The sequence below is a fragment of the Protopterus annectens genome, chromosome 9.part0, assembly GCF_019279795.1.
Source record: "Protopterus annectens isolate FY-2018-M chromosome 9.part0, PAN1.0, whole genome shotgun sequence".
NCBI lineage: Eukaryota > Metazoa > Chordata > Ceratodontiformes > Protopteridae > Protopterus > Protopterus annectens.
In genome coordinates, this window is record NC_056743.1 from 662,050,930 (window position 1) to 662,075,220 (window position 24,291).

The 24,291-nt window shown below is 39.0% G+C and overlaps 1 protein-coding gene across 2 annotated transcripts in view; it reads right to left on the reverse strand.

Annotated features, from left to right (window-relative positions):
• Positions 1–1,645: 1,645 nt before the first annotated feature.
• The window catches only part of LTB (lymphotoxin beta), a 95,707-nt gene continuing 73,061 nt past the window's right edge, over positions 1,646–24,291 (reverse strand). For both annotated transcript variants that reach the window (XM_044083252.1, XM_044083251.1), the window contains one exon: positions 1,646–2,315. In XM_044083252.1, coding sequence (XP_043939187.1) covers positions 1,882–2,315 — 434 coding nt within the window. In that variant the 3' untranslated portion in view covers positions 1,646–1,881. The remainder of the gene's footprint in view (positions 2,316–24,291) is intronic.

Genomic DNA, 24,291 nt, shown 5'->3' on the forward strand with positions numbered 1-24,291 from the left:
GGGCACCTCCTGCTTTTCTGGTTCAAAATAAGAAATATATCAATATACCTGCTTGCTTTTATGTCACAAGGATTAATAAATCTTAAACTACTTCAAACTCATAGCCTCAAAAACTTTGAGGTGGAAGAAATTACAAAATTAAAGATTTTACTTGCCACTTTCCAAACTAGTTACCAAGCTCACTTTGCATGGCAGTCAGATCCATTACCCTTGAATAGTGTTGGCAACTGCTTTTGGACTTTTCCATCAATAATCTATGCTACTTCATAACCTATATAGCAAAATGGTTTCACCACACACATACATACAGTCTTCTAAACAAAAGTAATATATGAAGCACATTTACCAAAAACCAAAAGGCAAAATCAAAATTAAGTCTATACCTAGCATTACTAAAGCACTGTTCATCAAAATTAATACATCATAAAATCATATAAAATTACAACACTTATGTCCATCTACTCTTTTAAAAACATAAATATAAGTATATAAATTTAAGGTCATTGTCTTTACATATCAAAAGTTTGTTTAAATGATACTAGTCAGCAAGTCAGTATCACAAAAAGGGGCTATATTAGATTTTCGAAAATTTAGTAGAGCGAATCACTATAGGGTGACATCTAGTGATCGAGCTTTGAAATAATAAAATATCTAAAAGCAAAAATAAAAACACAGAAACAAAGTAAAGGGTGTAGGCAGGGGGCAAGCCCCCCTGCACCCCCATACCCTCCACTACTTAAATATACTAACTCCGAGATCACGGTACATTGTAGGAAATGGAAATCTTCCATTTCCACACTGTATTGCACACTCAAGTGCGATCCTGGAGTTGGTATATTTAAGTAGCAGGGGGTGTGGGGGGCGCAGGGGGGCTTGCCCCACTGCCTATACCCTTTATGTTTGTGTTTTTATTTATTTATTTATTTTTAGATTTTCGATTATTTCATAGATCGATCACTAGGTGTCGACCTACAGTGATTCACTATACGAAATTTCGAAAATCTAATATAGACCCTCACAAAATACATTCCAGCACTTTGCACAACATTATGATACTCCTATGGCAGAATTAGGCAGCTTTTCCACTAGAGCATTGATTAAATTGTATTACTACACAGTTCTGTTTGTACTATTTGCTTTTTCATGCCATCACACAAAATACCTAAGTACACCAACACCTCAATGAAAATATCAGTTAAAAACCTGTTAGCGTATAAATAAAATACTTGCTATTGGGTAAGTTATATATTTGCACTGATATGAGGAATGTCAAATAATGGTACTCATGGCATTATCATTATGTACCCTTACTGTGTGTGTGTATGTATCTACTTATGGAAAAGCAGCTCCTCATGACCAAATGAGTAATACAGACATCCTGACCGAATAAATATGAAAGGTAATCAGCATAGCTTTTTAAAAACTCCAGACTGAACTTAACTTGCCTTATTTCTATTTTTACATGTCTTCCTTTCACAAGCCTTCTGCCATTCAGTAATACAGGTTCAGTCATAACAGTGATGAGTTGTCCTTCTCTATCTGTGTGTCTATCATTATCAACCTACCTACTTATCTTCACCACTGAAATACTGAGTTAAAAAGAATTTATAAGGTCACTATTCTGGGAGGTGAAATGTTAACAATATTTTGCAGATGATGTTCAGTTTTAATTGCATTGTAAAACAGTGCTAAGTAAAATATTCCAGCACACTGCAGACTTTTTAAATTGGAGCAACAGATGTGATAATGCTTTTAAAAGTTTTTAGTCAACATCCAGGCTTATTATGAATACTATTTGATATGATTTTCGCAGTACAATGCAATGTTAAGTGAAGGGGTTACACATTTATGACATCAGAACCTTGAAAAGTAACCTCCTTCTCATGAAATTTGGACAGCACCAAAGAATGTTTTTCCATCTTCGTAATTCACTAGAAGAGGATGGCTCACATTTACATAGAGATGGTGGTTCTTGTCCAGGTGTACCAACGCCCCTTGAGTGAGGGCAGTGTACCATGTCTTTGCAAATTGTTCATTTCCACAAACAGTCTCTATTCCAGCAAGAAGCAGGATTGGTTGAGGGTAGGAGTCATGCTCATGGAAGACCTGATTGGTCAGTGTGAAGGGGATTCCTTTGTGACATCCTTTTCCACGGAATCCAACCTGACAGTAGACATAGTAAAGCCCTTGCTGGGGAATGACGATAGAGTGACTTGGAGAATACTGAATCTCATTCCTGATGAAAGCATGGCCTGCAGTTGATTGCCATTGTATCCTGTGTGTGTGGACCAGTGTCTTATTTTTTGGAGCGACTCCTAGGATAAGAAGTACAAGAAAGTAAATCATAGTTAAATAATACATGAGGGTTTTTTTTCTTTTCTTTTTTTTTTTTTGTTAAGGATAAATTATCACAACAGACTATTAAAACTCCAATAACCCTACCCTGTTCATTTCGTCATTTTGTTACTTGACAGCCAGGATATAGACAATTACTTGTTTCCAAGAGTAACCTGCAACTCACAGCAAAGTTAATAGGAGTACAGGGAAAAAAGGTAACATAATAATGCTTTCAGCTAAACATATAAATATGTGCAGAAAGGCAATAAAACTATGGAGTGTATTGAGGGTAAAACAAGAATTATATAACTGGATCAGATAAATTCAGGAATACAGTACAAGGAAATTCTGAAGATGGATAATTTTTATGCATGTATGCATATATTTATTTATTCCTTTATTTGTTTATGTATATACCTGATAGGTGCCTAGTCACTGGCCTCTTTCCAGCAACAGATTAAACCATGAGGTAGAACATATATTTAAATACAGTGTAGAGAAAAACAGAATCTCTCTCTCTCTCGATATATATATATATATATATATATATATATATATAAAATGAAAACTAAGTCCCAATAGCTGGCAGAGACAAGTAATATAGAAAAAAAATTGAGCTCTCATCTTTGAGAGCTCGATTTTTTTTTCTGCATTACTTGTCTCTGCCAGTTATTGGGAATTAGTTTTCATTGGATTTACTTGGGTCGGATTCTTGGTTTATCTGTTTTATATATATATATATATATATATATATATATATATATATATATATATATATATATAAAAACACACACACACATAAATAATATATATAGGTTCATAGATTACTACTAGGCTAACTGCCCTCATGGGCCATTTTAAGCCTAGCCAATTACCCAATGTGAGAATCAAACCCTGCACCTAGTGTTTCTAAGGTTTTATATATATATATATATATATATATATATATATATATATATATATATATATATTTATATATATATATATATATATCTATTTATATATATATATATATATATATATTTATATATATATATATATATATATATGTATATATTTATATATATATATATATTTATATTTATATAGATAGAGAAACTAAATAGTGGATAGTGTTAACATCAGCTGCTAGAGTAGACATTCAATTCAAATTGAACTTGGAAAAATACTTAATATATACCACTATATAGACATAGAAAGTGCCTGCATGGCTAGACATGCTAGCTGAATATATAGAAGTCTGCATAACCAAATCAGTGACCACATATGTGGATAAAATAGGGGTATAATGGTTGAGAAGCTGGATGGCTAAATGGTTGTCAGTATGTAGGATTTGGATGAGTGTAATTCCTCAATGTAAGGTTAAGGAAGGGAGAAGTAATATGAAGAATGCATTCTCTGTGACAGAAGTGAGTACGGTTGTACTGAGCAGAGAAGCTTATGCATAATTACAAAATCATTTGCACGCTGAGCTGGATACTGTGCAAGCTGATAGATGAGGTTTTTCAATATTAGGGTACACAGGGATTGTATTGAAAACCTAACTGGGCATGACAGAGTAAATGCATGGAAGGAGGGTTAATGAAAACATACTGATTACATGATGTTAAAGGAAAGCAAGAATCCATGAAGATAAATAAATAAAACTAGTGGCTAGTTGGGAGCAGGGTTGAATGTAAAAATAATGAGTGAAGGGTTAATGCTAATTTGGATTAAACTGTGCTATAAGTGGCAGAACCTGGGCCAAAAGCTGAAAATGAAGTGACTGTCATTTCTACCAATATGAAAAGGCAAAAATAGCTCGCTATAAAAAAGTGTGCATGTGAGTGCATGTGCGTGTGTATATGCATATACATCTGTGCTTGTGTGTGTATTTGTATTCATGTGCAAGAATGTACCCTTGTGCTGGTGTGTTAGTTTGTGTTTGATTGTGAGGTGCTGTAGGAGTACAAATAATTAATTCATCTTCACGAACACATTAAAACTGACTTTGAAATTCATACAATCGGTTTGTTAAAGCCATCCAAAACAGAACATTTGTTTCTAGCATAGTGTCCCTTCCCTTCCGACCAAGGAAATTAAAAATGCCAGACTGTTTCATAAAACTATCTGGATATTGTAAGAGCTACTGGTGGAGTTCATGAAAAGGGTCTTGCATATGTTTAGGACTGGTAAATAGTCCAACCCACATACCAAAGTCCTACACAATCCATTGTTATTGCCAGTATCTTAAATTCACTGTTCATTTTAAGACAATATTTTCCAAATGGAGAGACAAAATGGACCTCGCTTTTTATGTATTGTTATATAGTGTTAGTTTATATCTGAAACTGATTCAATGCATACATTTTTTTTAAGTTGAACTCTGAACAGTTTTTCTAGAAGGCACACTGCTTCAGCAGTCATATGGAGGGTTTCAGTCCAAAAATGAATTAGAGCATGAATATTTTTTTTATCTCAAATTCCAAAGTTTCTAGTACTGTTGCCCAGAAATCATACTTGTCTGAAGCAGGACTTCCTGGTCCTAAAGGGTAAACATGGGCCACATTTTTTTATGATTCCTTATTGAGATCATCATCTTCTACAACTGCAAATAAATTGCCCTACTTGTTCTAAAATCCTGCTGTTTCGTCATATTTCATTTTCTGAAACCTATTGTGTTTTCTTCATCTGACCTTCTTAAATCACATACTAAACTGGTGTCTCAATGAAATCAGTACTAAGACTAAAGTGACGACAGAGATTCTCAGTAAAGACCAGACATAACAAAATGATGATGGCGTTTCTCATTAAATAGTGTAATTAAACTGCTCTGTTTCTCTGCCTACTTCATATCTTCATACCACCTGTCATCTCTTCAAGTTGAATAGTTTCTGAATGACTTTTTTTTCTAACTGAGAAGAAACATGCAGTTGTTGACAAGTTCACAGTGAGCTGACTCTGTAAGCACATAACCTTTGTTAGACAGCAGAAAGGTTTCCCAGCTCTTGTCCAATCCTTCACCTAATGCTTTCCGGCGACCACATTGCACTACTCCCCGTTTACTAATCAGCATGATGTAATCAGGGGCAAGAACGTGCTGTATTCTTAATTCAGTTATCCATGTGATACAACTGACTGGTGGTCCAGACAAATGCTACAAGCATTCAGCAGATGAGATTATCATGACTTTGCCCCATCGATTGTCTTGTAAAAGCCTGACTGGAGGCCTGTCTATCCAAACATCTTAAGTGTCTGCTGTGTTTGTATTACCCTGAAAATTCTACCTTCCCTTTTGAATAAGCAACTCCTCTCTCTCTTTAATGGGAGGGTGAAGCACTGTCCACTCAGGGAGAAGAGATGACGACTTGTAAAGACAGTGCCTACTCTCTTTTGAGAGAAGTGCATTGGCCTGAGAAACAAGGTTAGAGATCCATAGCAACTGATGAACAATGATTTCAGAAATGTTAGGCTAACTAAACTAGATGATCATGTTATGGTTTCTAGGAAAAAAAAAAAAAAAAAAAAAGACCGATTCGCACTTGTGTAGTTGATTGTAAAAAGATCAGTGATAATACCAATAAAATTCCTTTTTAGATATGTCGGTGATGTTACCGCTGTTGCCAAGATATCTGCAATGACTTCTCTAAATTTTTTCACTACAATCTCTTCTGGAGAAGATTCTTTCTTGTCTGCTTTACTACTACATGAACTTGACCAATCATAATTCTCAACCTTTACGCAATGTGAGGTGTGTCAGACATTTTGATTCGGAAAGCCACTTTGTAACTACGGGTTGGAAAATAATGTTTAGAAACATGAACACATAATTTTAAAATAGTTTGCAATCTGCAAACATAATAACCATTACTACACTTGATTCCACTATGTTTTACATTTCCAGAATTATGCACAAGCATCATACAAATCTCACTCACTTGTCATATATTACTTAACTAATTTTAGTAGTTATATATACGCAACATGACAATGGCAAATAGAATCTTGTATACTGCTCTTATGAGGGTGCATGATGACTAAAAATGGCCTTACGAACAAGTCCATCTGACAAATAAACAAAAACTCTTTCTCTGCTTAAGACTTAGGACTAAATTACAAGACAATGGAGTAGTATTGTGGAGAAACACAGATGAATATAAATTGTTGTAACCACCTAAAGTGTAGCTCAGTAAATTTTGATGATCGTAGTTTGCAAAGCAGCCTTTGCAAGTCCTAAATGCAAATTATACTGACCAGAACACTAGAAGTGTAAGTCCAATGAGAAGCAAACTGCAGGAAAACATGTACAAACAGTACATAAATTCTAGTGCCATACAAGATCTGTAGTGACCAGTGGCCAAAATGCAATTACATAGGATTGTGTGCACACAATAGAGTTCATATATGTCAAGTATGGCTGTTATCAGTTTACATTTAATCTGATTCTACATTTACAGTGCACAAGGAAACCCTTCAAATGCATTCCTGTATGGCCTATAACCACCCATATAATGTAATATGTCCATGTTTTATACATTCATTCATTTGTTCATAGTATTGCTGGGCAAACTGTCTTAGGGATCTTGGTTGCACAAATCAAGTAGAATAAAAAAAATAAAGTTTTGCTAACCGAGTTTATTAAAACAGCGAGTAGGTACTGAATGGCAGTCAAATAAAAATATCAGTAGCAAAGTAATAGTAAACATTTACATATTTTAATACCTACAATGTTTTAAGTATAGGAATATTTATTAAGAAATAATGGCACATTAAATAATGGGTGTGAAGAAAAGAAATCTGTGTACAAATACATAAATTAGGAGGGAGCAATACAGAAATAAGAATCTGGAAGTATAATATAGTAAAGTAATGTGAAGGTTAGAGTAAGAGTGAGCTGAGGTGGCCTATAATACAACGTAATATAACAAAGATTAAGGAAAAAACTGAAGTCAGAGTAAGGGTGTAAAGAAGTAGAAGATGGGGGCAGGAAATGAGAATCAGAAAAAGGGGGTAGTTGAAGAGTGAGGGAGTCTGAGGGAAAATAATGCAGTGCCAGAAGATGTGAAAATTGCTTCAAGTATATTTTGTAGGGTAAAAGGGCAAAGGCAAAGTACTAGGTGGACGGGAAAGTTCTAAGTTTCATTTTATGCAGTAACATGACGTTTTGGTTGTTAAGAACTGTCCAGAACAGGACTAGAATTTCCCATAATCTTTTAGAATAATACTCTGCTTACCTCTTACATCCATATAAATGTTGACAATTGCGGATAGCTGTGATATGTAAGTATTGCATATGGTCTTTATGCCAAAGCTCCAGCTGACACCAAGCAAGATGAGATTCCTAAACATTTCAGTAAGTGATCTGAACCAATTACGCATGGTATGCTACTAAATTTGACTATAAATATATTGTCAAAACCCCTAAAAATCACAACTTAGGTTCATAGGTTCATACTAGGCTATCTGCCCTGGGGCAATTATAAGCCTAGCCCAATTCTGTATGTCTTACGCCACCCCCTTGATTTGAGTATACTGTGCCCTTTTTAAGGTTTAGTTTACTGTGCCTCTGTCTAATAGTGACACGGGAGTAATCCCTGGGACAAACCTACAATCCCCCATCCACTGATCGAGATTCCTCTTGAAGAGATTCAGTGAGGTGCTCCGCCTCACATGAACTGGAATTCTATTCCAGAGCGAAGGGAGCCTCTGGGTTATGAACCTGTCCCTCCAGCAAGTTCTATTTATTTCTGTGCTGAGGTTCAAGTCCCTCGAGCATGTGGCTCTAAGGGATTTAGATTTACTGAGGTGGAGCATGTCCATTAATTCTGGATTTGACATAGCTTTGTATGTCAGGCATAGATCGCCTCGAAGTAGGCGGTATACAACTGAGTAGAGCTGGAGTTATTTTAACAGAGCAGCATATGGCATCTGTTTGAGACCCTTGATCCTCTTGGTGAGATACTTTTGGGGTCTTTCTAATTGCTGCAGGTGTCGAGTAAGGTACATCCCAAAAGGGGCATTGTATTCTATGATGGGCCTGATGAGGGATGAATAAAGGGGCACAATTACCTCCCATGATCTAGATGTGAAACCCTTCGTGATGAGGTGGGCTATGTAGAAGGTCTTTCTAACCACTTTGGCAATGTGGTTTTCAAAGGAGAGATTGCTATCAACTTGGGTCCCCAGGTCCCTAATAACTTTCTCTGTACTTAATGGGTTTCCGCCTATGTGGTAATTTATGGGCACATTGTTTTTGCCAAAGGGTATGACTATACATTTTTTGGCATTTAGCTTTAAACCATGGTGCTGGCACCAGTTATCTGTCTCTCTGAGACCTTTTTGAAGGATGTTTGTGTCAGCTGGAGAGTTGATTATGGCGCCCAGTTTGCAGTCATCTGCGAACTTGGTGAGCCATAGTCCTCCAACGTTTTCCTGTACCTCGGAAAAGTATATACTGAACAAGAGTGGTCCCAGGACAGAACCCTGTGGGACGCCACTTGTGACCGGTTTCGAGTCTGACATGGCTCCAGCAACTTTCACTCTGTGGGTTCTGTCTTTGAGCCAGTTTGTGACCCATCTTGTGACATAGGGGTTTATATTTAAGCTGGATAGCTTCTCTATGATGCCCGAGTGGGGTATTGTGTCAAATGCCTTTGCAAGGTCCAGATAGGCTGTGTGGACTACCTTCCCTTCATCTATGGCTTTGGTGACTGTTTCAAAGAAGTCAACCAGGTTCAAAAGGCAGGATCTGCCCTTGACAAAGCCAAACTGGGTAGGATCTAGTGTCCGTAGGTTCCCAATGTCTTTGTTTATGAGCTCCATGATGATCCTCTCCATAGCCTTGCAGACTAAGCTAGTCAGGCTTATGGGGCGATAGTTTCCAGGGTCCGTAGAGGCTCCACCTTTGTGGAGTGGGACCACTGTTGCTGTATGCCATTCTGAGGGCACATAACCTGTAGTGAGGCTGAGATTGTATAGCTGTTTTGAGGGATTAGTTCCTCTTGGAGTTCATGTAGGACGCAACCTGGGATGCCATCTGGTCCCATGGAAGCAGTGTTTTTTGCTTTGGAGAGGGCAGCCTTCACCTGAGCATCTGAGATGTTTGGGAGGCAGCCCTCTGCTGGGATAGACACTTGCTCTTTTGGGGGGGAGGGGGTGGAGAAGTTTGCACTGAACCTGTCTGCCAGGATATTGGCGATGTCTGTGGGTTCAGTGTTTTTTTTGTCGTTTAGAATCAACTCAGAACAAGTCTGGGAGTTGCAGCCCAAGTTTCTAACATAACTGAAAAAAGCCTTATGATTGTCTTTGGTGTCCTGTGCAATTTTTCTCTCGAAGCTGGCCTTGGAGGATTTTATGAGGGATTGTAATTTTTTGCTAGTACTGATCAGAGACGCCTTCCCTATTAGGGATTTTGCTCTATCATGTAGTAGCTTCCTCCTTCTGTTGTACAGTTTATTTATGGCAGGGGTCCACCAGACCGAACGCCTGCCTTTGGATGATTGGGTCTTGGCTTTGTTTGGGATAGCATGATCCATGCATTCCTGGAGATGTCCGTAGAATGCATTTATATAGGATTCTGCAGTTTGGGCTGTAGTTTCCACTGGCCCTGGGGCCTTGAAGGATTCCACTTCGGTTTTGAGAAGTAAGAAGTTCGCTTTTGAGAAGTTTTTCACTGTGGTTTTCTGGGCTGGGGGTGGGGTCGGGATGTGGACATCCAGTGAAATTAATTTATGGTCTGATCTTACCAATGAGGGATATACTTCTAGTGAGGAGCATAGAGTCCCCATGTTGGTAATGATCAGGTCTAGTATGTTGTCCCCTCTTGTGGGAGTGGTGACTAATTGTTCCATAGCATTTGAGTTTATAATTTCTAGGAATCTTTGGGATAAGGTGCTGGGGGCTTGAGTAGTGCTCCTAGTCAATGTTTGGGTAGTTGAAGTCGCCCAATATAATGGTGTTCGGAGAGATCTTCATGTTCTCCAATGTTTTCAGGAAAGCCGAGTGGGATTCCTGACTTTGAGAGGGTGGTCTGTAGGATGCTATAAACTGAAAAGCAGTCTTGCCCACTGTTAGTTGCACATGGATGGTCTCCGATACTTCGTGCAATGCCACTAACCTGGAGGTGTGGATATCCTTGATAAATATGGAAACCCCCCCTCCTTTTGTGGTTCGGTCCGGGTTTTGGGGCTGAAAAGCATGATATGAAGTATAGCCTGGTAGTGCTGGGGTGCTCTCTGGAGCCTTGAACCAGGTTTCTGTCACTGCATAGATATCGATGTTTTCCATACTGAGGAGAGCTTCGAGTGTGTGCATCTTGAGGTTAAGACTTCCGGCGTTTAGCAGCATTACCCTTAGTTTCTTGTTCCTTGTGCTGTCTATGGGGGTGGGTTTGACTTTTGAGCCTTGCCTAAAAAAGGCACTATGGGGGTGGCAAGAGCCTTTGCCAATATCCAAAAGCCCAGTGGTGACAGGTGCAAGCCGTCCCTAGTGAAGCAACGTGGCTTGTCGAGCATGTCATCCCAGGCTGACAGACACTGGATCCCCTTTGAATGACACCAACATTTTAGCCAATTGTTAAAATCGATCATTTTGTCTTTGTACTTTGGCATCATTCTAGGTGAGGGTAAGATGCTGCTCAAGGTCAGGGTCATACCAGCCTGGGCTACATGATCAGAGAGCTCCTCTATGTCTCTTTTCATGTAGTCCAGCGAGGTACGTCTCAGGTCATTCACACCAGCATGTACAATGACTGAGTCATATTTGTATTTGCTCTGGAGTGACCCAAGTGCTTGCATTATGTATCGGATCCTAGCACCCGACAGGCAGCTCACCGTGACCTTCTCTTTATTCAGCCTGGTGAGCGGGACATCAGTGTGTCTGACAATAGAGTCACCTATTACAAGAGTATCAGGTGTGTTATTCAGCCTTAAGGGCTGTGGCTGCTAGGCACACTGACTTTGTGGGTTATGTGTTGTGTGTGTTTTGTTTTGAGGTAGCGTTTGCTTGGATGTCTGTTTTGGAGGTCTCTGTTGCTTAGGTAGATTTTTATTTAGAGCCTCCGAGTATGTTTTTGTGTATTTATGTGTTTGGTTCGCTGATGTGGTGGGACTATGTGATACTGGAATTGTGTTGTGTGAGGTTACCTTCTCCTCCTGACTGGTTACACCAGTTTTGAGATGAGAGAGCTCAGCCTCCAGTTTGGCTAAATAGTTGCATCTCTCACATATATTTGAACCTGTTTGGAGGAGGAGAGGGTTGTCCATGTACATGAGACAGTTGTAACATTGCCTCAAAATTCCCAGATTCACCAGCTGGACTGGAGAGGAAACCATTGACTGACCTTTGGACATGCTAGAGTAATAGGGAAACTGAATTTAAGACAGACCAATAGAGGACAGGGTAATCGTAGAGAGTATAAAAGTAAGTAGTGCTTCTAGTTTAATAGTGCTAACTTGTAGGATTACTTAATTGGACCAGTGAAGGGCCTTAGAATGAGAATATGCTGTTTAAATTGAGAGATAGAGCAGTTCTAAGGGAAAAAGTGAAGAGCAGACTTTGTGGAGCCAGGAATAGTTTAAACCCAATTAGGCGGCGCTGCCCGCTGTTGCGCTATGCACAAAAATGCACAAAACTGCGCAAAAGAGGGTTTTAAGAGAGGAAGATGAAGGAGTTTTGGAATTGACCCAAAATGTCCAATAAAACTACAGTTTCAAGTCAGTAACCACTCCCACAGGGGCAGGCAGGCTGCTCAATGTTTTTCACTGCCACTGATCAACAGAGAGACTTCCCTTTAGCCCAAGCAAAAAATGGCCTCAAAGAAACTTACAAACAGTTCAAGAACAGCAAGCCTGTAACTGAACTTTTTTAAATCTCAGAAAAGTGGGAAAAAAGCAAGATTTTTTTTGTTTTTTTGTTTTTTTAGAGATAGCAGAGGTTCACAAGTATCAACAAGTTATAACAGTGCAGTAAATGACCCCACACAAGAGTGCTAGGCCAAAGACAGATAAAATGCAAGTTTTGAGAAAAAAAAACAATTTTAAAAATAGGTGCAAACAGGAAATTCAGTAAACAGCTCTAGGTTGTGCTCTAAATACAGTTACTAATGCAGAAATCAAATTTAACAAGCCAGAAAATGCTCAAAATAGGCGGCTATGCAGAAAAACTTAGCAAATAAACAGAGGAAAAATACTTAAAATCTCAAAAGTGGCTCCTTTCTTCTCTCAGCATTTTCTCCTCTTGGTGGGTGCTTCACCAACAGCCAACAAGCCTGAAAAGACACCAAAACCACGAGGCAACCAGGTTTTAAGAGAGGAAGATGAAGGAGTTTTGGAATTGACCCAAAATGGACAATAAAACTATAGTTTCAAGTCAGTAACCACTCCCACAGGGGGCAGGCAGGCTGCTCAATGTTTTTCACTGCCACTGATCAACAGAGAGAAAGCAGGTTCATGAAATCACCAGCTACATTTTCACAACACTTCTGTCAACATCGAAGCTAGTATTCTTTATATGAAAGTTAGATTTTAATGTTTTTAAAGTACATGTATGGGTTATGATGCACTGAACATGTTGAGACATTTCTCAGCACTGTCTTGTCAGAAGTGGGAGACAAGAAGTTTTTGAACAGGGAATACTAAAATCTTAATCACATAAAAACAAAATAAAAATTCTGTTGCACTTGTAAAATATTATTTTGCAAAGGGCAGCCATGCACCCTGTGATCCACCCCCCCCCCCATGTATATAGATACATTCTCAGATTTCTGCATCTTTGAGAAAGGACACTACACCAAGGTACCACAATCACCCATCTGCTGGATTACTGATGCCAATTACAGTCCTCACCATTATAACCACCATCAATAAAAACCTTACTTGTTTGATATTGAGACATACAATTCTCTGCAGTCATACAATAAAATAATGCAACCCTGTGTAAATCCTTCACAATGTTTAGCTGGTGGCCATTGTTATGTCAGTAAATATTGTGTGTCTTTGATTCAGTAAATATTGTGTCTCTGTCTCTCTGCAGTTAAGTTTCCTGAAGTGTGAAAAAGTGTAGCCATCTGGGCTTATTGATAAGTTGTTAGACTGCTTTGAAATTCCTGTTAGTGTTAGTTAGCCTGGGGGTTTCCTGCTAACATTTTAATCTGTGTTTGTTACATTTCTAGTAATCATTTTTATCGGAGTTGCTGGCTACTGAGACTTGTCTGCATATATCAGCTGGACGCAAGCTGTTTTAATTATACTTTTCTCTGCACTTATTTAAGATTTGAGTCAGTAAATATTGTGTGTCTTTGATTCAGTAAATATTGTGTGTCTGTCTCTCTGCAGTTAGTTCCCCATCCCCCCTCCCTATTTCCTGTAGTGGTGTTAATCTTGGCGGCTTTGGAATTGCCCGCCCCTGCTATAAATCTGTTTTTGCACACTCCTCCTGGACCCATCTCATTTGCTCACTCAGAGTACAGGGAAATCATATTTTGATTTCAGATACTCCTACCAGTCTCATCTCATCTTTGGTGTACACAGAGAGCACTTGGGAAGGACATTCCCCTATAGTATCTTAATCTGCTCTGTTTCCTCCCTCTCAAAAAAAAATTGCACTTAATCTGCTTTACTGTATTTGTATTTCTTCCTACTTCACCTTATTTTGCATTTGCCTCTTTAAAGTACTCAGTTGAATTTATTCTGCTGCCTTTATTACTGCTTGTTAGTAGCCTGATTAAATTGTAACTGTTATTCTAAGGCCCTTGGATTAAGCACTTGGGCTTCAAACCAGTTGTTTTACATTAAGACGGTTTGTGGTCTGCACTGTTGTGGCAGGACAGGTAGCATACATCCTAAGTTGGGAACTGCTGATTGAAGGCTCAGTGTCTGTTATTCTAAAAGTGTATTAGTTCTGGGTTAAGCACTTGGGCCTCAGGCCAGTTATTTTACATTAAGAAGGTTTGTGGTCTACACTCTTATGGATGGAGAGGCTAGATTCTGCCCTTCTGAGCTGGGAATTTCTGGTTAAAGGCTTATTGCGCATGCTTACTTGAACTGTTGCTTTCTGAAATCAGTACGCCTTGTTTGCTGTAGCATAGACTAGATTCAGGATGACTGGATCTAGCTTTGTTTATATAACTTGTGCACTGATCCAGGCCGTCTTTTTTAGAGAAGGTTTCTCTGTACCCTAGTGCAGGACTGTGCAGTTAGAACTTGTCTGATTGAAGACTGCTGAAACAGGGCTCAGTTTTGAACTTTTTAATTGGTTAATTGGGTAAAGTGTTGTTTTGATTGTATCTGCTCTATTTTCTGAAAAATAAACAAAAAAAACAAAAAAATATACTTGTTTCCTGCCTTTCTGAACTAGTATAGTCCAGTTTTCCAGTTATTGCTGAATCCAGGGCTGTGTTACAAGTTTCTGTGTTACCCATACCTTACTTGGATAGAAGGAAGTTTCTCTGTTCACTGTGAGAGAGGGGAGCTTTGAGCAGCCTATCTGTCCCTGGAGGAGTGGCTTCTGCCCAGAAGTTAGTAGTTTATTGGCCATTTTGGGCTAATTTCTATCTCTTTCACATCCCTGCTATAAAAACCACATTTGCGCAGTTTTTGCGCTTGTATTCCACTCAGCAAGTGCCTTCCAAGTGTTCTACAGAGTCTACAGCAGCAGAGAGACAAAACTGAGACTTTGGAGTGATTAAGTATCATTTTTCTGCTTTTCTTGCTGTCTTAACTAATTCCACCCAAAACGCCAGTTTTTTTAAGCGAATCTGTGATTTAAAAAGTTTGTTATTGCTACATATTGTACTTATTTTCTGCCTGCACTTGAATTAAGTCATTTTTGTGTTTAAATAATCTGTTTAACTGTCGTAGGCTACACATTAAAGTGCAATAGCCTTTTCTGTACATTTAAAGTGTTGTATTGATTGCATCTACTCTATTTTCTGAAAAAAATATATATATATATTATATATATATATATATATATATATATATATATATATATATATATATATATATATATATACCTGTTACCCACCTTTCTGAGCTAGTATAGTCCAGTCTTCATGTTATTGCTGAATCCAGGGCTGAGTTATAAGTTTCTGTGTTGCCCATACGTTACTTGGATAGAAGGAAGTTTCTCTATTCACCTGTGAGAGGGAGGAGCTTTGAGCAGCCGATCTGTCCCTGGAGGAGTGGTTTCAGCCCAGAAGTTAGTATTTTATTGGCCATTTTGGGCTAATTTTGATTGTAGCTGCTCTATTTTCGGGGAAAAAAAAAAAACTTCCACGCCTTTCTGAACTAGTATAGTCCAGTTTTCAGGTTATTGATGAATCCAGGGCTGTGTTACAAGTTTGTGTTGCCCATACCTTACTTGGATAGAAGGAAGTTTCTCTGTTCACCTGTGAGAAAGGGGAGCTTTGAGCAGCCTATTTGTCCCGGGATGGGTGGTTTCAGCCCAGAAGTTAGTAGTTTATTGGCCATTTTGGGCTAATTTCTCTCTCTTTCACTTCCCTGCTATAAAAAACGCATCTGTGTGGTTTTGTGCACTGGGCAGTGCCATTTAGCTAGAGTTAAACTATTCTCGGCTCCACGAAGTCTACTGTTCAATTTTTCCCTTGGAGCTAGACAAACCTTCAACTTTAGCACTCAAACCATTCATTTCACAGTCAAGCACTTGCTTAAAACTCATAGCAAGCACTAATTAACCCTAGCAACAGACCCCCCCCTATACTGTTCCAGAAGGACAAGGCTCTCTATTAGTCTCCACCAGCCAATCAGAAAAACAGCTTACTCTACCTATTCAGGCATGTCCAAAGGGCACTTTCCAGTGTACACTCTAGTCCAACTGGTGAATCTGGGCATTTTGAGGCAATGTTACAACTGCCTCATGTACACAGACAACCCTCTCCTCCTACCACCAAACACTAATACATGAGAGAGATGCAATTATACAGCCAAACTGGAGGCAAAGCTCTCTCAACCCAAGACTGGAATTGACAGTCAAGAGGAGAAGGGTAATACTTGCAATGCACCACCAGTCTCACATAGACCTAATAAACCAACACCGGCAAATAACACTCATGAATACATGAATACATACTCGGAGGTTCTAAATAAAAATCTCCAAATGCAACAGAGACCTCCAAAGCAGACATCCAAGCAACCTCCACACCCCATCTCCAGCCATGAAACACATATTTCACATAATCAGTGTGCCATGCAATCACAGCTCTTAACACAAAATAACATACCCAACACACTAGTGATAGGTGACTCTAGTCAGGCACACTGATGTCCAACTAACTAGGCTGGACAAGGAGAAGGTTACAGTTAGCTGTTTGTCGGGTGCCAGGATCCACCACATAACACAAGCACTCAGGTCACTCCAAAACAAGTACAAATACAACTCTGTCAATATCCATGTTGGTGTGAATGACTCGAGACGTATCTCCCTGGACTACACGAAAAGAGACATGGAAGATCTCTCTGATCATGTAGCCGAGGCCAGTATGACCTTGATCCTGAGTAGCATCCTGCCCTCACCAAGAATGATGCCACAGTATAAAGAAAAAATTATAAATTTCAACAACTGGCTAAGTTTCTGGTGTCATTCAAAGGGGATCCAGTATCTGTCCACCTGGGATGACATGCTCAACAAACCACGTTGCTTCACAAGAGATGGCTTGCACCTGTCACCCTTAGGCTTTTGAATACTGGCCAAGGCTCTTGCCATCCCCATAGAGCCTTTTTTAGGCAAGGCTCAAAAGACAAACCCACCACCCGTAAATAGAACAAGTAACCAAAAACCGAGGGTAATGCTACTCAACGCCAGAAGTCTAAACCTCAAAATGCACGCACTCGAGGCACTCCTCAGTATGGAGAACATTGACATCTGTGCAGTAACAGAAACCTGGTTTAAGCCTCCTGAGAGCACCCCAGGACTACTAGGCTATAACTCATACCATACCTTTTGGCCACAGAAACAGGACCGAAAAACAAAAGGCGGGGGTGTATTCATATTAAATCAAGGATACCCACACCTCCAGGTTAGTAGCGCAGCACAATGCATCAGAGATCATCCATGTGCAATTAACAACAGGCAAAACTGCAATCCAAAATTGTAGCTTGCTACAGATCACCCACCATGGCCCAGGACCCCCATTCCACATTTTTGGAGACCTAATACTGGGTGATTTTAATTACCCAAACATAAACTGGGAGAACTACTCAAGTACTAACTGCCTTGCCCAATGCTTCCTGGAATTTACAAACTTGAATGCCCTGGATCAACTGGTCAACACCCTCACCAGAGGGAACAATATATTGGACCTGGTCATCACCAACATGGGCGACCGGTGTTCCACACCAAAGGTCAACCCCTCGCTGGTTAGATCAGGCAATAGACTGATCACTCTGGATTATCCACATTCCGCCCCCACCCCCAATCAAGGAGACTGCCATGAATAACTTTTCAAAAGCAAACTTCACGTTACTTAAGACAGAGGTGGAAAGGTTCACAGCCCCCATGCTAAAGCACAATGTTGTCCAAGCTGCTGAAACCTTTACAAAGGCACTCTATGAGCATCTGCAGGAATGCATGGATCATGCTATCCCAAGTAAAACCAAGACTCACTCCTCAAAGAAAAGGAAACCAAACGGGTGGACCCCTGCCATAAACAAGCTATACAACAGAAGGAGGAAACTAGTACAGAAAATAGTAAAATCCCAAGAAGGAAAGACCTCCAAGATCAGTATCAGCAAGAAACTACGATCCCTCATTAAATCATCCAAGGCTAGTTTCAAAAGAAAAATTGCTAATGACTACAAAGATAACCACAAAGCGTTCTTTAACTATGTCAAGAACCTAAGTGGAAACTCTCAGATCTGCTCTGAGTTGGTGCAGAATGGCACAAACTACACTGAACCGACTGATATTGTCAACATTCTGGCAGACAGGTTTAATGCAAACGTCACCCCGCTTTCACCCCTTAAAGGGCCCATAACCATACCAGAAGAATGTAGGGCCCTGTCACAATCACTGAAACACAGGTTAAAACAGCCCTATCCAAAGCCAAAAACACAGCTTCAATGGGACCGGACAGTGTCCCAAGCTGTGTCTTACAAGAGCTCCAAAATGAACTAACCCCTCACCTAAACACACTGTTCAAACTCAGCCTGTCTACAGGCTATGTACACATTGAGTGGCGCACAGCAACAGTTATCCCGCTCCACAAAAGTGGAGCCACAATGGACCCTGGGAACTATCGCCCTATAAGCCTGACTAGCTTGGTCTGCAAGGCAATGGAACGCATCATCAAGGAACTCATTAACAGAGACATTGGGAACCTCCAAACCTTGGACCCTACCCAGTTTGGCTTTAAGGGGAGATCATGCCTCCTAAACCTGGTGGACTTCTTTGAGACGATTACCAAAACGAGGGAAAGGAGGTCCACACAGCCTACCTAGACCTCGCAAAGGCTTCCAACACCATTCCCCATTCTAGTATTATAGACAAGCTCACCAGCTTGAGCATAAACCCCTACATCACAAGATGGGTTGCCAACTGGCTCATGGCTAGAACCCACATGGTGAGAGTTGCAGGCTCTACACCCGACTGTAAACCGTTTTCAAGTGGCGTCCCCCAGGGCTCAGTCCTAGGACCCCTCCTGTTCGGTATATACTTAGAGGTACAGGCAAGCATAGGAGGACTATGGCTGACCAAGTTCGCAGACAACTGCAATTCTCCAGCTGATACAGACACCCTCCAGATGGGTCTCACTGAGATGGATACCTGGTACCAAAATCATGGCCTCAAGCTAACTGCCAAAAGTTCATAGTCATCCCCTTTGGAAAAAACAAAGTACCCATGAACTACCACATAGGTGGCAGTCCCAGAAATACAGAAAATGTAATATGAGATCTGGGGACCCAAGTAGATAGTAATCTCTCCTTTGATAATAATAATGCCAAGGTGGTTAGAAAATCCTTCTATGTGGCCCACCTAATCACAAAAGGGTTTGCATCTAGAACAAAAGAGGTTATTGTGCCTCTCTACTAATCAATCATTAGATCCATCATAGAATACAATGCTCCATTTGGGATGTACCTTACAAGACAGCTGCAACAGCTGGAAAGACCACAAAAGGTACCTCACCAAGAGGATTACTGGCCTCAAAGTCAAACAGATCCCCTATGCAGTGGTTTCATTTACTAAATTAGAAAACTTCTTCAGACAAGAGAAAATGGCAAATGAATGAATTCATATAAATTCAAAAATAGTGACAATTTCCTTCTCACCAAAACCAAACCTCAATTTAAAGTACCAAACCATTAACTAAAATAAAATCAAACACTTCAATACAAAAATCATACATAAAAATATATATGGTAAAAAAATACAAAAATTAAATCATAACAATAAAAATAAGCACATGTAAAACATGTACATATATTTTTGAATACATAAACAATATATAAACCATGTCAATATACAAAGCAAATATCTCACTTAACAGATGTTAATGAAGGAAGGCAAAAACATCAAAGTAATCATTAAAAAAACTTATATAAAGCCTTATCGCATTACAGCCCTCAATTTCAAAATACGTTTCATAGAAACTGAATCATTTAACCCCGGAAAGGTTAAAGCATTAAGCTTAAGTTGCCAAATAAGCTCCTTCTCATCTAATTTCAAATCTTTGGGGCCACCTCTAATGTTGTCACATATTTTCTTGATGACCAGAAATTTAAACTCATGGCTAGGAAAGGTGTTAATATGCCTAGCCAAGGCATTATTCAAATTCTTTTTGTCAATTGCGTATAAATGTTCATAAATTCTACTTTTAAGTGGTCTTTCTGTTCTGCCCACATAAAAAGCAGGACATTTCAGACATGAACTCAAGTAAACAACCCCCCTTTGATGTAATACTTTTTATAATTTATAACAAAGGAAGTGGCAGCATTAATGTGTTTACACCAGCGGCAAGCTTCGCATTTAAACATGCCACAATGTGGTAAATGGCATCCTGGGATGCCATTCTCAAAGATACCCTTCAGGTTCCTACCTTTTCTGAAAACCACAAAAGGGGAATCACCCACAAAATTTCTAATTGATGCATCATCAAAAAGAAAAAAAACTATTTTTAAAAATAATTTCAATAAAGGAGCATCAATAGAAAAAGTAGTAATAAAACTTAATCTAGCTATATCAGCCTTGGGTGAAAAACTTGAATGGCTAGAATCAGTTGTATTCACATTAAGGCCAGTAGTTAATACATTATGATCAGCCCCACCCGGATCAATATAGATGTTTATCCATTTAACATCTGGTTCAATGATAGTAAAAAGATCATTAACAGTCAATGAAGGTTTTAAAAAGCTTTTTGTTCTTTTGAGGGAAACCTCACCAATGACATATTCCACTAACTTAACAGGATAACCATGCTTAATAAACATTTCCTTCAACAAGTTACACTCACAAATGAAATCACATTCAAGGGAAACCATCCTTGCAGCCCGTACAAGTTGGCCCTTAATAACACCCTTCTTCTGATAGAAAGGGTGACAGCTGGAAAAGTGAAGGAATGCATATGAGTAAGCGGTTTTCCTAAAGATTTTCGAAGTATACATATTCAAAGAATAATTTTTGATTAAGTCAACGTCCAAAAAGGAAATTCTATCAGTGTTGAATTCCCATGAAAACTCCAAAAAATTGGTAAATTTGGTAATATGTTCAACAAATAGTTCTGCTGTAGGTTTATCCCCTCTCACCAGAGTATAAAAATATCGTCCAGGTAACGGGTGTACCATGCAGCCCTCTCCTGAAAAACTACGTCCTTGAAAAGGAATTTTTTCTCCCAAAAAGCCATAACAGTGTTGGCAAACGTAGCCTCACAGTGAGAGCCCATGGCAACACCCGATCTCTGTAAATAATAATTGTTGTCAAATAAAAAATAGTTGTTTAAAACCAACTCCAGTAAGTAAATCACTAAATCAATACATGAACCATCAGCACATTTTTCAAGTATAAAGTCCCTAATCCACTCACATCCTGTGTCCTGTGGGATTATAGTGTATAAATCACGGACGTCAACTGGGAGGAAATTAAGGTTCTCTGAAAAAGGGAGGTCATTCATATCAGCTAAGAATGCCCATGAATCTCTACAAAGCTGAGGTTCATTTTCCAGGGCATTCATAAGCTTAGTGTCAACAAATTTGGCACAACCATATGTAATAGATTGCCTTCCATCAACAATTGGATGAAAAGGGGGGGGGGTCATCCAAATTTTTATGGATTTTGGGCAGCCCAAATAAAGTAGGGGTTAACGGGTTTGAAATAGACAAAAAATTAAACAAGTCAACGTCAATGCATCCATCAATAAACAAGTCATTAATAACGCCTTTAATACGTTGGTATGCCCCATTGATTTAGTTAATTTAGTTAAGGGATACTTTGACATAAGCTTCATTCGCTAAGAGAGTGCAAATTCTGCTATTATAGTCTACATTATTCATAAAAACCAAACCACCCCCTTTATCAGGTTTCTTATCACGGATGTTAGCAAACCTTAAATCCTCTAAAGCGTCCCTTTCTGGTCTGGACAAATTGAATAAATCAGTGTTACATAAAACCCTTTTATTTAAAATTGTTCTAATATCATTCTCACAAACTTTTTAAAATAATAATAAAGAAGGATGTAACACAGGGTTAAACACACTGGCCACCTTAAAATCCTTAGTTAGGCTAGAGTTATTCCCAAACACATTCAAATTAAGTTTCCGGGTATAAACTTTCAAGTCTATCAAACTTCTTGCTAAGTCACTTCTTTTAGAGGGGACAAAGGTTAATCCCTTAGCAAGAACATCAATAAACAAAGGGACAGGAACAAAGGAAGAACAATTATATATTCTAAAGTCCTGTGTACTGTTCAATAAAATTTTAACAGGTTTATGTGAAACACTAGTAGGACTAGAATAATTCTCAGAGTCAGGGGAAAAGTTATCTCCTCCTCATCCTGTTCTGACCTTCTTCTTCCAAAACTGTCCCTGTTGCGGACGATTCTGTTGACCACCATTATTTGTTTTCTTGCTCCCCTGAAAACCCTGAGCTGAATTTAAATTATCAGTGTTGTTGTTATTATTACTATTATTAGCACTGGTACTAATAAGCCTGTTAGCCAGCCTCTCACTCGGGTGTAATGCCATTCATTAAGCTCTTATTATTATCATCAGCATACACAGAATTGTCATCAGCATCAGGCAAACCTCTATTCAAACTTAAGTTAGAATTCACATTGGGATTAGAAGGGGATGGGGGGTATGCAAGACCTTTCCCATATGCTAAAGAATCCCTATTAAGCTTTCTGTTTTTATTTTCTTTAAATTTTCAACAAAGCATTATCAATACTTGAAAAATATGTAAAAAATAATATCTGTAACGCAAAAAATCATTATCAGAATGGATGCTGGAATCTAAATCAACTAATTCAACTTTAAATTACAATTGGTCCCAGTGTGGTTTGCCCTTTGTAATTTGTCTTTTGAAGTTTGCAGTTTTGTTTTTTACCAGATTTTCTCAGATGCCCTATGCAGCCCAACTCAAGCAACTCCAGCTGTACTCGGTTGCATACCGTTTACACAGATATCATCTCTGCCTCACATACGAGGCCCGTGTCCAACCCAGAATTGATGGACATGCTCCACCTAAAAAAAAAAAAAAACAGATCCCGGAGAACCATACGCCCTAGAGATATAAACCTCACCACAATGATAAATAGGACATGCTGGAGGGATATATTCCTATCCTAGAGACTCCCCATGCTTTGGAACAGAATTCTAATATACATCAGGCAGAGCCCTTCACTAACACTCTTCAAGAGAAACCTTGACGGGTGGATAGGAAACAGAAAATTTACCCCGGAGATCACTGCAGTGGCTCTGCTGGACAGTGGCGCAGGGAACTAATGGCTCTGCTGGACAGAGGCACAGGGAACTAATCTAAGGGGGTGGCAAAAGCCAACACATTCTGGCTAGGCTTATAAATGCCCTTGGGCAGATAGCCAAGTACTCACCTATGAACCTATGAACTTTTAACACGTTAATGACATACTTTGTTTTGTGTTACATTTCTTTGTGTGTAATTAATGTGGAGTTTTTCTCCCCAGGCTTCCACTGAAAATGGGCTCTTTCTAGGCCCAGAGGACATTACTGGTTAAGAAAATGCAATAAATAAATAAATGTATCTATTAATGTCAGTGTTTGAGTGTGAATGATCCTCCCACCAAAAACAATATAAGAAACTTGTAGAAACAATTTGGTTTTAAGAGTGCTTCTGATTTTATAGAACACAAACGTTACCTGCACTTAATTTAGAGTGCTGCTGTATAAATGCATCTAGGCAGATGGTAAAACTGCTAATTTCTTATGCTGAGGCATGCCAGCCAGTGGTGTAATAATGCATATTACCTAATTATTACTGCATTAAATAAAGAACTTACAGCTCCAAAGCAGCATACCATCCATGATCAGATATCTCACTAAATAGTGAGTTTTATACATACATGAACTTTGTGCTGATGCAGACATTTGTGCTTGAAAGAGGGGATTCCTTAGAGCCTGCTGCTTCACAAAAACACTGAAACAGTTAACGGATAATTGTGCAGTCTACTCTAATGTGGTATGTGTAAAAATGGTGTAAATTGAAATAATTCAAAGCGCAAACTCTTCACTGCCCACTCAGTAAAACTTTGTATGTTCTTTTTGAATTTTTTCAATCTACTGCTTGTTTGGAAAATACACTCTACATTACCACACTAGTTATTCATAGTGTTTTGGGTGCCTGTCTAGTTTTATCCCTCTTTGTCTGCCCTGCACTCAGTAAGCAGCATGTTGCTTCTTGGTACTTACCTTTGTTAGTAGTGCAGGCATAGTGAGCACAGTTCATGCATATCACTCTCTGCACTGCTGTCTGCAGTTTTCACTTGGCTGC